The sequence below is a fragment of the Muntiacus reevesi genome, chromosome 3 (genome assembly GCF_963930625.1).
Source record: "Muntiacus reevesi chromosome 3, mMunRee1.1, whole genome shotgun sequence".
Taxonomy (NCBI): Eukaryota; Metazoa; Chordata; class Mammalia; order Artiodactyla; family Cervidae; genus Muntiacus; species Muntiacus reevesi.
In genome coordinates, this window is record NC_089251.1 from 65247688 (window position 1) to 65264521 (window position 16834).

Consider the following 16834-nt stretch of genomic DNA (forward strand, 5'->3'; position numbering starts at 1 on the left):
CAGGATCACTACCTTAGAAAACTAAGTTATGGAAAAGAATGAAAATACCCAGATTGTTTTCAAAAGCATTCTCTATTAAGAGAGTAAAAGAGACACTCAGTTACTCAGGTGTAAACTGGCAAATCCAGGGCTAAATACAGATTCTAGAAAGTTTTGAAGCCTTATCTGAGAGACATCATTCACATTTTTGCATTTATTTAAATCAAGAATCCTCCTTCTCACCCCCTAAATTTTTTGCAGCATTTATAAAGCAGTGCTTTATAATCCTATGCTCATTCTTTTGTTTGAATTCTATGAATGTTTATCTTTGCGGTGGTTAAAACACACACACACACACACACACACACACACACACACCTGGTCGACACAATGTTTATCTTTGCGGTGGTTAAAACACACACACACACACACACACACCTGGTCGACACTTATCATTAATTCTATGAATGTTTATCTTTGCGGTGGTTAGAACACACACACACACACACACACACACACACACCTGGTCGACACAATGTTTATCTTTGCGGTGGTTAAAACACACACACACACACACACACACACACACACACACACACACACACACACCTGGTCGACACAATGTTTATCTTTGCGGTGGTTAAAACACACACACACACCTGGTCGACACAATGTTTATGTTTGCGGTGGTTAAAACACACACACACACACACACACACACACACACACACACACACACACACACACACACACACACACACACACACACACACACACACACACACACACACACACACACACACACACACACACACACACACACACACACACACACACACACACACACACACACCCTGGTCGACACTTATCATTAAGCTGCCTGAAGTTTTTAGTATTTGTAAAAGAAAATGATGAGAGAGGTATGTATTTTGATTCTAGTACCATGTCTAAATCCAAAAATATGTTTGACATAAATCTGGGAGAAAAGAGGGGCCAACATTCTCCAAATAATCTGATTCTCCTTTTATCAGGGCATGGACGATTTGCAAGTCAGGTCAGCTGCAACAGATATATTTTCTTATCTAGTAGAGTTTAGTCCATCCATGGTCCGAGAATTTGTAATGCAAGAAGCCCAGCAGAGTGATGACGTAAGTGGTACTGTTTTGGTTCTGTGTGAATTACCTATAGAATAATGTCTGCAGACTGTTGAGAGAAAAGGAATATAACCATAATTTTAATCTTTTATAAAGAATAATTGGATTTCTAATTAGTTGTGACTTTAGCAAGCCCAGAATATGTAGCAGTTGATGTGTTTATTGTTAAAAAAAAAAAGACATTCAAACTAGTATTGAGATAGATTTAGTGAGTCTAGTAGGTCAAGCACTTTTCTAGTATAACTTAGAAGTTGCTTTTGCTTGTTCAGATGTGTCTGTTATTTTAGTGGGGATGAACATTTAATAATGAAACCTATGTTGTGCTTTCCACTACAAAAATACTAAACTTTCCCCTTAAACTATTTTAAAGACAAAATGAACATATATTCATAATGAAGTACCCTTATATTAAATATATGTTAGTGTTAAGTAGAAAATAACTAAAATATCATTATGTTCCTTCTTAAAGAAGGTCTAGATTCCCAATGCTAATTTGATTCATTTATGTTTTTGTTACTGTTGAATTAAAACTGTAGTTTTTTATGTTTTATTTTTAACTTCTTAATGTCTGTTTAGATTTTTGCATTCATTTTTGTTAGATATTTTCAGTTTTTTTAAAGGCAGTTTTTAGAATCAGGACTAATGCTATTGTTCAGGTGGTAGGAAAGAAATAGAAGAAATATTTTGTGTTAAGTATATTTTAAAGTTTAAATGATGCTAAATCTGACTAAAGAAATAGTTTGTTAATCAGTTTACCATGTCATTGTTGATATCATCTTAGTGTTATTTTTACAAAAGATAACTTTGAAACAAACACATCTGTTACTTCATCCTCAGTGATGCATACGGTTATGAGCATTCATCATAAAATCTCTCAAACCTAGTAACTTAGAATTCTTAACTTTTAAATCTTTTATTTATGTTTTCATTAGAAATATTTCCTTGTTTACATTTAACTGATGCATGAGGCATGGGGAAGCAGTTACTCATTTTTAACATTGAAAAGTCCCTTTTTAATTTCTCTTTTTCTTGTAGTCACAGTCTTCAAAGTCTTTCATTTCCCTGAATTTTCTGAGGTCTTAAAATTTCCCATTTAAAATGTCTGTTTACATCGAAATAAGTTAGCCCACAAATGAAGATAAATTATTTTTTCTTTAATCTCCAGAATTAAGGAGTCTAAATGCTGAATTCTATATTAAATTGGTGGTAACACTGAAGAAATAACTTACCTCTGTATTCAGTATGCTCTCTCAAAATAAACACACAACATTCAAACTTTTCTTTCTAGTACTATAGAGCAGATTTGGTTTTAGCAACATGGATTACAGGATTAAAATGTGTTAAGACACAAGGAAATGTTAACATTTTTCCTATAGTCATTATTTCTATGTACAGATTTCTGCACAGATTCTAATATTTTCTTGATCTTATCAGAAAGTGTCAGTGCAAATCTGTCATGTAACTTTGTCATGGTTGCCACTTGACTAACAGTGACTATAAAAAGCTGTAGGTGATAAAATATGTCTCAGCATCTAGAAGTTAAAAAGTTTTTAAGAAACCTTGGAAGCAATGGAATAAAGTATATTCTTTGTTTCCCAATCAGAAAATAGGGAGGCCAGCCAATTATCTGGATAATACCTAATTCCATATGTAGATACATAGAACTTTCTTTCTGTTGCTAATTATTTTCCTCTGTAGCTAACTATTTAAGAATTGAAAATTTCTTAAACCCACTTAAATGTACTTTAAAAACAAAAGTATGTGTTTCTAAGAATACTATGACGTTGGAATGTGATAAAACCAACAGAAGTATTATTCCTCTAAAACTTGATTTAGAAACTACTATACCAAGGCTTTGAAGTATCTCCCAGAAGCTGTAATTAATATCACTCATGCTATTTAGATGAAGGATGGCAGACTTTTCTTAAAGGGCCAAAAGGTAAATAAGATTTGGTGGGTCCTTAGTCTCTGTTGCAGCTACTCAACTCTTCCTCTTTAGTATGAACCATCTATAGATGGTTTGAAAATGAATAGGTGTGGCTGTGTTCCAGTAAATGTTCTATTGTAAAACTATTTACAAAGTGAACATCCAGCCAGGTAGTTTGGTAGTTGAATGACCCCTGGCTTTGTCTCCAGAATATTGCAAGTAAATAGTGGTGAAATTTGGAAGTTGGTTCTGAATTGAAGGTTCTAATTGCAAAGCTTCTCTGATAATACAAAGAGACGTAAAACTCAGAGACCATGGTATTAAAGCAACATTAATGGGATAGGAGTTACTAGGCCTCTCCTAAGACTACAAATTTAAGAGAGTATTCTCAAGAATAGATTTTGGTGACCTAGCGCTGGAAAAATGTCACTGTGGTTACTCTATAATGGCTTATTTTTCAGATCAAGTCATAGTGTGACATCCGAAGAAGTAATTTTCCTGTCGTTTGTCTTAAATCTCCATTATTTTGCTATAACTTGCTTGATCATGAGCTTTCTAGTGTGATGAATGCCGTTGTTGGAGAAGCAGATTAAGGAAAATTAGATTTGTTTTCATGCCAGGAAAGAACTTTACCATGCAGTTAGAAATGCTGGGTTGAATTTTGAGAGTGGTCTGACTTTAATGACTGCTGAATTTTAGTTCCATTGGAGAAAAGAGCATGGAAGAGTTAAAATAAGGCTGCTTACCTAGCTAGTTATTAGCTGTACTGCTGTTAGAGGCTTGGTCCTTTAATTTAGCTGTTCCTCCTGTTTATCAAGTTTGCTAAGAAGATGAAGCCTGTTTTACAGACAGTGAAAGTGAAAGTCACTCAGTCATGTCCAACTCTTTGAAACCCCAAGGACTGTATAGTCCATGGAATTCTCTAGACCAGAATACTGGAGTGGGTAGCCTCTCCCTTCTCCAGGGGATCTTCCCAACCCAGGGATGGAACCCAGATCTCCCGCATTGCAGGCGGATTCTTCATCAGCTGAGCCACCAGGGAAGCTTGTTTTACAGACAACTAAGTTAGAATGCTGGTAATTCTTTTAGCTCATTGATGAATGTTAAATCATTCATTATATTAGGAATTATTTGTTCATTGTCTCAGCACATTGTTACTTTGAAGTGGGTTTAGTCATGCATTATAGGTAGACTAATTTTAATTGTTGGCTGAGGTGAGTGTCCCTCTGGGATAAGACCATTTTGCTATTCCATGCTACTCTCCACAACATAATCTCTAGCTACAAGGTTAATGCCAGTTTTTTTAGAAGTGATTTTTACTTAGTTTGCAGAATCCAGTAATTTATACTAATAATAATACCTAACATATATCATAGGGCTCATCTCATTTGTTATCCATCTCTTAGTGTCTTTCATTGTCTGGTGTCTTCTATATTACCAGTTGTAGTTTCATATATTTTGTCAGTGTTTTTTTAGTTAGCAAGATTGAGAATATGTTAGCGAGTAAGAATTGCTGGTAAATATTTTGTTTTCTGGTGCCTATAAGGATGATATTGAAAGCTATTGTGTGCTCTGATTTTTGTTTGGTTTTGAGTGGGTTTCTTTTTACTCTAGTATGTTTATAGAACTTTGAAGATGTGAGGATTAAAAAGTTTAAATAACTTCATTCTTTTTTTTCTTCCTGTATGATTCTGACTTTGTTCTTGGAGCTGGTGCGTTTGTCTTCCATCCAAGTCAGGTCTCATATAGCCCTGCTTCCTTTCAGGATCTCCTTCTTATTAATGTCGTCATCGAGCAAATGATCTGTGACACTGACCCTGAGCTCGGAGGCGCTGTTCAGCTGATGGGCCTGCTTCGTACCCTGATTGATCCAGAGAACATGCTGGCTACAGCCAATGTAAGAAGTTACTCGGCAGCAGAAACACTTTGGTCTCGTCAGCTTTAGATGATTTCGTATATACTAAGTTGTATATAAATTATATGTAAATATTTAAATTTTGAAAATTTGTACAACTTTGAAAAGCATTTGTACACTCAGTATTCAAGTAGCAGTAATATTCCTCTAGCAGTTATTTTTGCATCAAAATACAAGATTGTAGTCTGCTGAAATCTTGGTAAAATGCTAGCCCTTCTATTTTTGTTTCTTGGCCTCTGTATGTTAGCATCTTAAAAACTAAAACAGCAGTGTGAATATAATTAACACTACTGAACTATATATAAAACGGTTAAGATGGTAAATTCTATGTTTTTTAATCACAGTAAGAAAGAAACAATATGTATCAGATTATCTTAATTGCATGGTGAAAGGAGTCATTACACAAAAAGAACTTAAGGAAATATCACAAAATATTATTAGTGGTTATCTCAAAATGCTTGAATATTTCTCCTTTATAGAATTCCCTCATACTTAGAGAAAAAGTGTGTTTTCAAATCATTATAAGTTTATAGAGCCAATTATATAAAAAATAATGGTCAAAACACAAAAAGGCACTATTTTCCAAATTTCCAAGTAACAGATTCTTAAAACTTTTTAAGAAATATCTAAAATCCGTACCATTTCTAGTGGCCTGATAAATAAACTTGGTGTTTGTTCAAATTTGGATACATTGTGAAATCTGGGCTTTCAAATTTTAAGCGGTTAAGTTGTTCTCACATTAATAGATTTTCCATTGCATTTCAAATCATACTCGTGAAAAAAACTATTTTGAATAATTTTCCCTGGAGAAACCTTTTATAATGCTTTTTTTCATTTAACATGTAATATGAAATAGGTTTGTCAGTTCTTCAGAAATAAGATTAAAGTGAATATGATAACTTTATTGAGTCTTTCACAGTATCCTAAAGTATCTCTTGTTTGTGTATGACTTGCACTGCTAATTCTTGAAGATGTTCTATTAATTATAAAGATAATAAAGTTTTTATTTTAATTCTGTATATTTCAGAAAACTGAAAAAAGTGAATTTCTAAATTTCTTCTACAACCATTGTATGCATGTCCTCACAGCACCACTTTTGACCAATACTTCAGAAGACAGACGTGAAAAGGGTAGGGCCTCTTACTTACCTGCTTACGATTTCTGTTTTAAAAGATCAAGATAAGTATTAAAGCTAACAGGCTCTTTACTTGATGCTTTTTATGACAGGGAAATTATTACCTAAAATTTTAACCTGAAATGTAAAATCATGGTTTCCCATGTTTTAGAGTGTCTGTGGTAGAGAAGCGTGTACAAAATGTGGGAGAAAGTATTACACCTTGAGTGGGAGAAATGTAAACACTTAGCAAAAGAAGATTGTTCCCAGAGTTCTTAAGAGTTAATATAAAAAAAAAATTTTTTTTTTTGAAGAGTTAATATCAGAGTGAGTAAGTGTAGAGAGTATATTGCCTACATTAGAAAATCCAAGGGAACCATCATTTTAGAGTTGGCAATACAGTAAAAAATGCTTTAATTTCTGAACATAAGCATCAGAAGTTTAAAAAGTTGGTTAAAGCAGAGAATAATAATTTTTAAAAATAAACTAAACGTTTACTTTACATGCTGACTCTTACTGATAGTTCGAATAGTGTCAAGTCCTTTTTTTTTGTTTGTTTTTTTTCTTTGTGTGTGTGTGTGTGTGTGTGTGTGTGTGTGTGTGTGTGTGCATGTGCATGTGTGTGTGAGTCGTGCAGTCGTGTCTGACTCTTTGTGACCGAATGGACTGTAGCCCACCAGGTTTCTCTGTCCATGGAATTCTCCAGGCAAGAATACTGGAGTGGATTGCCATTCCTTTCTCCAGAGGAACTTCCCAACCCAGGGATCGAACTCTAGGCTCCTGTATTGCAGGCAGATTCTTTACTGTTCAAGCTCCTGGGAAGTCTGTTTTTTATATATGGGTTTTCTTTAATTGTGGTGGCTCAGACGGTAAAGAATCTGCCTGCAATGCAGGAGAACTGGGTTCAGTCCCTAGGTTGGGAAGATCCTCTGGAGAAAGGAGTGGCTACCTATTCCAGTATTCTTGCTTGGAGAATTCTGTGGACAGAGGAGCCTGGCAGGCTACAGTCCATGGGGTTGCAAAGAGTTGGACACAACTGAGCACCTAACATTGTCACTTTTGCTTTCTTTTCTTTAATTGTATTTCCATATTGCATTCTTACATAAACAGCACCATAATTTATAGCTACAATTTCTGGTTTCAGTTTATTAAAGTAGAGTGAAAACTGAAACAAACATACTTTTTAAGCAATCCGAGTGTAGAATTCTGCTGTGGTTTTAAGTACTTTCCCTTTAAGTGCTTAAGTATTCATAATTTTGTGCATATAAGTTGAGTTCTGCTGTATTTAACTTAGCCATAGATTAATACAGTTCTGTGACATTTTATCAATCTACAGTATTTATGTGATCTTGTGCCAAATATAACTAGCTAAAGGACTGACTCTTTGAGAAGTATACAGCTCAGCTGGTCAAATGAGAAATGTTGGGGGACATAAGCTCAGAAGATGATGGCTTATCTGTTAAATCAGTTAAGAGGAAGTCAGTTAAAATCCTTGCTAAACTAATAAAAATTGTACACCCTAGATAATACTATCAGCTCCATTTCTGAATTTATATCTTAGGGAGCATTTATGCATATACATGACAGATATAAGAATGTTGTTGCATTGTTCACTGTAGGAAGTGAACATGTATATTTGTGCAGTGGAATACTAATTAGCAGTCAAAATAATTGAATTTTGATCTGTCAGCTGATTAGTTCTCAAAAATATAAAATTGAATGGGTAAAAAAGCATGTCACAATGTTTTCTTTCAGAAAGTTTCCATTTATATAAATTAAATGCATTTTTAGCTTTCATTTTATTTTTTTTCCCTATTTACTTTTATTAGTTGGAGGCTAATTACTTTACCATATTGTAGTGGTTTTTGCCATACACTGACATGAATCAGCCATGGATTTACATAGCTTTCATTTTAAAGTAAAACGTTTCCAGCATACAGAAATATTTAGATAATAGCATCACAGATATATATTTCCCATTGGCTTTGTCAATACTGACTTGTGCTTTCTCAGTTTTTAAAAAATAAATTATACATAGTTTCTTATGCATTCTCATTTTACCCCATCCCCATCCCTCAAAAAATGCCGAATTTGGAGTTTATTACCCCTGTTTTTTATATTACTGTGACATGTATAATGTGTGATTTTTCACAGTAACTTGTTTCTAGCTTTCTGCTGTTACAAACAATGCTCTGGTATACATTATTATGTTTAAGGTCCTTACATAAATATGCTCTAAGATGTGAGCCTAGGAATTGAAACTTTTAATATTCCTAATTTTTTTAATTCAAAGCGTAAGTGACTAATTATTAAAATCTGTGTTATCTTAATAGAATATTTGATACCATCTTCTAATAATTGTTCATCTGCACCCAAGTCTCTAAAAAAAATGCAGATAGAGGTATAATATTTGACTGAAGCTACTAATTCTTTTTTTTTTTTCACATTTTTTTTTTTTTTAATTAGTTGGAGGCTAATTACTTCACAACATTTCAGTGGGTTTTGTCATACATTGACATGAATCAGCCATGGAGTTACATGTATTCCCCATCCCGATCCCCCCCTCCCACTTCCCTCTCCACCCGATTCCTCTGGGTCTTCCCAGTGAACCAGGCCCGAGCACTTGACTCATGCCTCCCACCTGGGCCGGTGATCTGTTTCACCATAGATAATATACATGCTGTTCTTTCAAAACATCCCACCCTCACCTTCTCTCATAGAGTTCAAAAGTCTGTTCTGTACTTCTGTGTCTCTTTCTCTGTTTTGCATATAGGGTTATCATTTCCATCTTTCTAAATTCCATATATATGTGTTAGTATGCTGTAATGGTCTTTATCTTTCTGGCTTACTTCACTCTGTATAATGGGCTCCAGTTTCATCCATCTCATTAGAACTGATTCAAATGAATTCTTTTTAACGGCTGAGTAATATTCCATGGTGTATATGTCCCACAGCTTCCTTATCCATTCGTCTGCTGATAGGCATCTAGGTTGCTTCCATGTCCTGGCTATTATAAACAGTGCTGCGATGAACATTGGGGTGCACGTGTCTCTTTCAGATCTGGTTTCCTCAGTGTGTATGCCCAGAAGTGGGATTGCTGGGTCATATGGCAGTTCTATTTCCAGTTTTTTAAGAAATCTCCACACTGTTTTCCATAGTGGCTGTACTAGTTTGCATTCCCACCAACAGTGTAAGAGGGTTCCCTTTTCTCCACACCCTCTCCAGCATTTATTGCTTGTAGACTTTTGGATAGCAGCCATCCTGACTGGCGTGTAATGGTACCTCATTGTGGTTTTGATTTGCATTTCTCTGATAATGAGTGATGTGGAGCATCTTTTCATGTGTTTGTTAGCCATCTGTGTGTCTTCTTTGGAGAAATGTCTGTTTAGTTCTTTGGCCCATTTTTTGATTGGGTCATTTATTTTTCTGGAATTGAGTGAAGCTACTAATTCTTAATGGCTATTATGCCGGTAAAATGAGGTTATGATCAAAGATGTGCTTTGTATGTTGTAAAGTGCTAAGGAAGTATGAGGTATTATTACTGAAGTCACTGATTTTAATTTTTTTTTTTTTAGATAATATAGTTGGATCTAACAAAAGCAGCACGATTTGTCCTGGTGAGTATAAATTCTTATTTTATGAACTAATGCAAATTATATGATTTTCCTATTCAGAATATAATGTACTTAGACAAAACTAGGAAAGGTTTATTTTTATCCAAAAATCCAAAACTAGATTTTTTTTTTAAAGAAAAAATTTCAACTCTAATATCAAAGATGGAAAATCCATTTGAAACTTTTTTTTCCTGTAAATTTATGTCCTGCATTTTTTTTTGGAAGACCTCTAAAAGTTGAGAATTAGTTCCCTCTTATTTTTTAAATACAGTAAACTAAGGCAAATCAGTTAGGAAGTAGTCTTCATAACAGTCTTTGCATACATAGATGTCTCATGATTCTGAGTATAAGCACTGTTATTTCTACTTGGAACATATGTATCAGGTATTGACCTGGTAATATGGAAAATGTGCTTTGTGTACCTAAGCATCCTGTCTTTTCTACCAGGCTCATCAGAGTTCTAGGGAAGCCAGTTTCAAATAAGGAAGCAATTCAGAGATTGAATTATTAGATATATTGTGAGTGATTTCACATCCTAATTTGGGAAAGTGGAAACAAGACATTAATTTAACACTACAGACTGCTGTTGCAAAATCTTTTGTAAATAAAATTTGCGAATTGAGAAAGAGAATTGTTTTTAATGGTAAGAAACTAGTTCAAATATTGGCTGTGGTGTTGGCTATTATACTAATTAGTCTGGAACAGGTAAAACTCTTAGATTCGTAGTAGAGAAGATCTTTGAGTATCAGAATTGTATTTTCTATACTTGATGGTCATTCTTTTATTAAAAAGAATGCTGAAATTTCTTCCTGATAACATCATGTGATGTTCCACAAAATATTTATGTGAGAAATAAAATAGTTGGACTAGATGATGTCAGGTTTTTTTGCTATTCTCTAAGGCTTTGATTCCATAATTTCTTCATAGCTTAATGTTTTCTTGCTTAAAATATTTACAGTAGGTATGGGTAATTACCTATTTATTCAATCTTGATGTTCAAGAAGCAATTGTAAATCATTCCATGAGTATGTAAACAAAAGCCTCTTGAGGAAGAAAAAGCTGGAATATTTTTTGATGTTAAAAAGATTATTGTCTTAAAATCTTGATATAACATTTTTCACTTGATATTCAAACAGCCAGAAATGTCCTTTTCTTAAAGATGTCTTTAAAGAAAGCATATTAATTTTTCTTGAGAGATTTGTGTTGTACCACTTTAAGCAAAAAGTTTAAGATATTTCCTCTTTACTATGGGGTAGATCCTTTTATAGACCCATTAATGTTAATAATGATAGCACATATTACAAAATCATTACTAAGAAAATCTCATTGCAGTGAGGGTCTTATTATCATGTTTGTAGGTTTTTATTTAACATACTTAAATATTTTATATTAGAGCCTTAGAAAGTATTTAGTAGGTAAAACTACTAATACTTCTGCAGAGTCTACCTAATGAAAAAATAAAAATCTGTAGCTTCTTTAATTGATACAAAAATTAGGAAAAAACACAGTTTTACTTTTCTTCTAAAATAAAGGATTTATACTTGGTATTCTCTTTGTCTAGATGTGTTGCAGTGTGTATTTTCATGCAATGATTTTCTTTGCAGATAATTACCAAACAGCACAGCTGCTTGCCTTAATTTTAGAACTACTCACATTTTGTGTGGAACATCACACGTATCACATAAAAAACTATATTATGAACAAGGACTTGCTAAGAAGAGTCTTAGTATTGATGAATTCAAAGCACACTTTCCTGGCCTTGTGTAAGTAACAGTTTTAATGAACATTCTTGTAAAATGTCTTATGGAACAACATTCTTAATAGTTTTGGTCTTTTATTTAAAAGACAGGAGGAATAGGTCATAGTGCTTCTCCCACCTACATATTGCTCACATTTAGATTCAGTTGTGATATAATACCTTGTGCAATGATATCACTAACAGAACCTCTCCTGCCATCTTTTACATCTGTTTCATCAAACTGTCGTTTAGTAGTGACTCTTATTTTTGAGATAGGGGCCTTATATGTTTTTGTGTAACTCAGGTTATTTAAACTTGTAAAATGAAGTTATGGGTAGCCCTTTAGTAGACCACTTGGACCAATAAAAATCAAACTTTAATGCTGATGTTTGCTCAAATTTGGATTTTTGGCATACTCCTTCCTTTCTTCCTCATAATTTCACCTGCAGATAAAGGTAAAGAAACCTTCTCTCTCAAAATAAGAGCTTTGTGGATTTTTTTCTGAGCATGAAAATCATAGTCAAGTATAGAGAAAAGGTTAATCTCCGTACTACACCTTAATTTTTAAGGCCTTAATAAAGCCAGTGTTAACTGCCTGCACTACTTATTTTCCATTCCTTTTTCCGTACCTGTGCAAATTTACATAAACATTCACACATGTATAGGTTTTCATGTTTTATTTTTATAGAAACATGATCATGCTCACACACATCTCAGCCCCTTCATGTTACTCTAGCTCATTGGATATGGCGTGAACTAATATTTTTCCTAAACATAGCTGAGTAACAGTTCATAAAGTGGCTCTTCCACAACTTATTCTACCATTCTCCACTACATGGATTACAAGATTGTTTGGATATTTTGCCATTTCAAATAATAATGTAGTAATTAGCCTAGTACATAAATCTTTACTGGTTTATTTCCATAGGGTAGATCCCCAGTATTGGTATTGCCAGGGCAAAATGTTACTATATTTTTAATATATCCTTTTTTGATTTTAATTTAACATAATAGCCTCCAGATTACTTTCTCAAAAGGTTGAGGCACCTGACGTGAAAAATGCATTCATTGAACAGCACTCAATGTGACTGCTTTTTTAAATGTTATCCAGCTGATGATGGAAAATGTATTATTTGTGTTTCAATTTATATTTTCCTTGATACCATCTTTTCACATTTTAGTGCTTTTGTATGTTATCTGCTATGAGTTGCCTATTACCCTTTTCTTAGAGCTCTTATATATTAGAGATATTGGCAATTTATCACATTTTGGAGAACAAAATGTCCCATCTCACTTGTCTTTACCTTGACTTGTGGCATTGTTTTCCATATAATTGCTATAAAATTCTTTATGATGACAAATATGTCTTTATGGGTTTTTTGGTCTTGCTTAAAGTCTTCTGTGTCCTAAGTTTATACAAATATATTCCTCAATTTTCTTCTATGTTTGTTTTTTCTTTTTTTTCTTTTTTTTGCCACGCCTCTTTAATATGTGGGATCTTAGTTCCCTGGCCAGGGGTAGTCCCCTGCATTGGGAGTATCGAGTTTTGTTTTGTTTTTAATAATTTGATTTTTCTTTTTTCTTTTTTTTTTTTACTGTGCTGGGTCATTGTTGCAGGGGCTTTTCTCTAATTGCAGGGACTGGCCGCTACTCTCTAGCTGCCTTGTGCAGGCTTCTCATTGCAATAGCTTCTCTTACTGTGGAGCATGGGCTCCAGGACCCACAGACTTGAGTAGTTGTGACCTATGGGCTCAGTGATTCAGTTCCCGGGCTCTGGAGCACAGGCTCCATAGTTGTGACGCACAGGCTTTGTTGCTTCAGGGCACATGGAATCTTCCCCATCAGGAATCAAGTCAGGGTCTCCTGCACACATGCTCAGTTGTGTCCAGCTCTTTGCAGCCCCGGGATGGTAGTCCACCAGGCTCCTCTGTTCATGGAACTTTCCAGGCAAAAATACTGGAATGAGTTGCCATTTCCTTCTCCAGGAAATCTCTCCAACCCAGGGATCGAACCCATGTCTCCTGCCTTGCAGGCAGATCCTTTACCATCTGAGCCGCCAGGGAAGCCCAGGAATATGGAGTCTTAAGCACTAAACCACCAGCAAATTTCCCTAGCTTTTCTTTGGATGGATAACCAATTGTACTAACACTAAATAAACTATATTTTCTTTACTGAATTAAAATACTTTTGATGCATAATAAGTTACCATATACATTTGTCTTATGTCTGAATCATCTGTACTTTTATTTCACAAGATAAAATGAATGAGAATGTTTGTCATTATAGTATCTCTGGTATAAAGTTTAATATCTGCCTAGCACCTCTTCTGTTTTCTTTTTCATAATTTTCTTGGTTCTTAGAGTTGTTCTTCCATAGCAACTTAAAAATAACTTTATCCAGTTCATCCTGATTAGATTTACATTAAACCTTTATATTTTGAAAGAACTAATGTTCTCATGCTAGATTTTCCTGTATGGCTTTCTATAAATAGTCCCTTCTGAAATGACTGCTTATTGGTCCTATTTAAATGGATATATCATAATTGAATGAATATCCAGTATTTAAATGTTTATATTGCTTTAAGATTTAAATTATTATAAACAGTGCTGTTTTAACTATAGCTTTGTGTGCATGTTCATTCACCAGCAACATGAAATTGCCTGTTTTCTCAGGTCTTTGCCAGTACTTCAGTCTTTTTAATCATAAATAAACTAGTTCTTATCTTACTATAAAAAGAGGTGATGTTTTCAGTCTAGCACTTCTGTCCACAGCTGTTTTAAGTGTTACAGTGATCACACATTCATACCTTATGTGGCTTATTTCTGTTTTATTTTCAGATAATATTTAGAACCTCTTTCGATAGACACAACTTCTTCTTTTAGTAACTTCTATCTGTGAATGAGGGTTTGTAATGAAACTAACTTAGAAAGTCGGAAGCTTTGTGTGTTGTTTTTTTTTTTAATTTTTTTTTATTTTTTTTTTTTCAGTGGGTTTTGTCATACACTGATATGAATCAGCCGTAGAGTTACACGTATTCCCCATCCCAATCCCCCCGGAAGCTTTGTGTTTTAAAGGATGTGGCTTAGTGGTACCTATAGAATAAATTAAGCTATCTAGGAGAGAGGTTACAAGTTAAAAGATAAACATAAAAATAAGGGATTGAAATTAGTTTGTGTTTCATCAAAGTTTTAGTAATATTGCTAAATTTGTTTAGCTTTATTTAACAGGGAAAAGACCAAAGGGAAATTTTCATTTCAGTATTCTAAAATGTGAAAAGCCAAATTATACTGCTTATTTATTGCCCTGTCACTGTTTTACAAATACAGTCTGATCTGCCATAGTACATATTTGCCAAAGGTTAAACAGCTTATTATAATCTGGAGGTAGTGTTGGTTCACAGATGATTTTCCCAAGGCAAAGAAAACTGGAATAGCCTTCACCAGAAAAGTAAAGCAACCCCTTAGCCCTCCTGTATACAAGTAGCAGGAGCACTTTGGCTGTATTTTCAGAAAATTTAAAAGAAGCACCTAATTCCAAAGCTCCCCCCACTTCCTTCTCCCCTCTCTCCCCCAAAGAGTTAATGAAGTCTTGGCTCTTGGCAGGTTGCACCATTCAAGTTCCTTTCCTAATGACAGCCCCTGCTGATTCTAAGCTGCTTTCACTGTATTGTCTCATGTCTACCAGCACTGCTCTAAATAGTGCCAGCATTTGTATTGTGTGGGTTTTGTGTGTTTTCTAATCTCTCTGCCTTGTAGCTCTCTGCTTACCAGTTGTAGGAATTTTGTTAGCTCCTTACATAAGTTTTACAAGTTTTGAGTGGTCTTTCCTTAATTCTCTTTTTCTCAAAACCCAGTTATTTTTAACATAGTTTTGCTTTTTACTTTAGATGAACATATACATTTCTTTATGTAGAAATACCTGTACAATAATTAATATTAGTAAGATTATTCACTTATTCCCTGTGTTTTTTTTAATTAGGTGCTCTTCGTTTTATGAGGCGAATAATTGGCCTTAAAGATGAATTTTACAATCGTTACATCACCAAGGGAAATCTTTTTGAGCCAGTTGTAAATGCTCTTCTGGATAATGGAACTCGGTACAATCTATTGAACTCAGCTGTTATTGAGTTATTTGAATTTATAAGAGTGGTAAGTTTATATTAAAAGATTCTTTGTAAAAAAAAAATAGATACGTTTAGTGATGTTAATATTTTACATTGTGAACTTATCATAGTATTTTAAATCATGTTTACTCTATATTCTTCTCAGTTTCTTTTTTTTTGGCTAAATGGCTCAGGATATTTAGCATATGTGGATGTTTCACTCTGGCATGCCATTGATATGATCTCTGTGATCTATTGTTAAGGGTAGTGATAAAAATGAATAGAAAAGTTGAAGATAATTCCCTTGGTAGACATTGATACAAGATGCATAAAAGGTAGAATATTATGATGGAATTTTAAGTTGAAGAGACTGTTAGGTGAACTATTCCAACTGCCTTATTTTATTGATGAGGGCTAGAGACACCCAAAGAGATTAGCTGACCTATTCAAATGCATTCATTTGTTTAGGAGCACAGTCGGGGCTTTTGAAGATGTGGGGCTCAGTCTCAGGCAGCGAAAGAATTGTCATAAAAGATCTAGAGAAAGCTCTATGTGAATAGCAGGGATAAGATGAAAACTGAAGAACTGATACAATAAATTTACCCTGTCCCACACACTGAAATGATTCCACTGGCAGACATGGCCACTTGATCAGAAAGAACTTGAAAAAAGAAAATCAAAGCTAGAAATTCATTCTCTACTTTTGTTTCTTGCAAGTCAGATTTGAACTGATGACACACTATTCTCATGTCAACATTATTTGGCAGACTGTTTTTCTTAGAGTAGTCATTTGCTATGAGTACGTTTTGCAAAAAGGATGAAGAAGATAGAAAGAAGTTCTAGCCTTAGAAAAAAGGGAAAATAGTTAACTAGCTCACCAACTTTCTGAACCCAGGTTCACAGCACACTGTTCTGTGAATTAGAGATTAATTTTTTATATTATATGTTTTTCCTTTAAAATTTTTGTTGAGATACAGATCAAATGAAGTGTAGGGTTCATAACGCCATCTTTATTCCTATGATTGAATTTGTTTTTCTGAAAATAATTTTGAATGGTTGATAAATACCCTTTGAAGCCCAAGACTTACCTTTTTTTCCTTTCAATATGTAACAACCATTTTACTTTGGGTTCTAATTTTTCTCCTTTGCATATTTTTTGATTCAGATATTCAGGGGAACTAGTTTAAAGACTTAAAAATTCTGAAAATTCAGATTATAGTTTATTTTTAAAGAAACAGCATGTATACTTTAGTCCTGGATCACAACCTATTTTTAATAATAAGCCTGCTTT

General features: G+C 34.1%; 1 protein-coding gene across 2 annotated transcripts in view; it reads left to right on the top strand.

Moving 5' to 3' along the window:
- The window catches only part of PPP4R3B (protein phosphatase 4 regulatory subunit 3B), a 51390-nt gene that overhangs the window by 22853 nt on the left and 11703 nt on the right, over positions 1–16834 (top strand). For both annotated transcript variants that reach the window (XM_065929248.1, XM_065929249.1), the window contains exons 7-12: positions 1011–1127; positions 4826–4957; positions 6003–6105; positions 9665–9706; positions 11308–11466; positions 15420–15589. In XM_065929248.1, coding sequence (XP_065785320.1) covers positions 1011–1127; positions 4826–4957; positions 6003–6105; positions 9665–9706; positions 11308–11466; positions 15420–15589 — 723 coding nt within the window. The remainder of the gene's footprint in view (positions 1–1010; positions 1128–4825; positions 4958–6002; positions 6106–9664; positions 9707–11307; positions 11467–15419; positions 15590–16834) is intronic.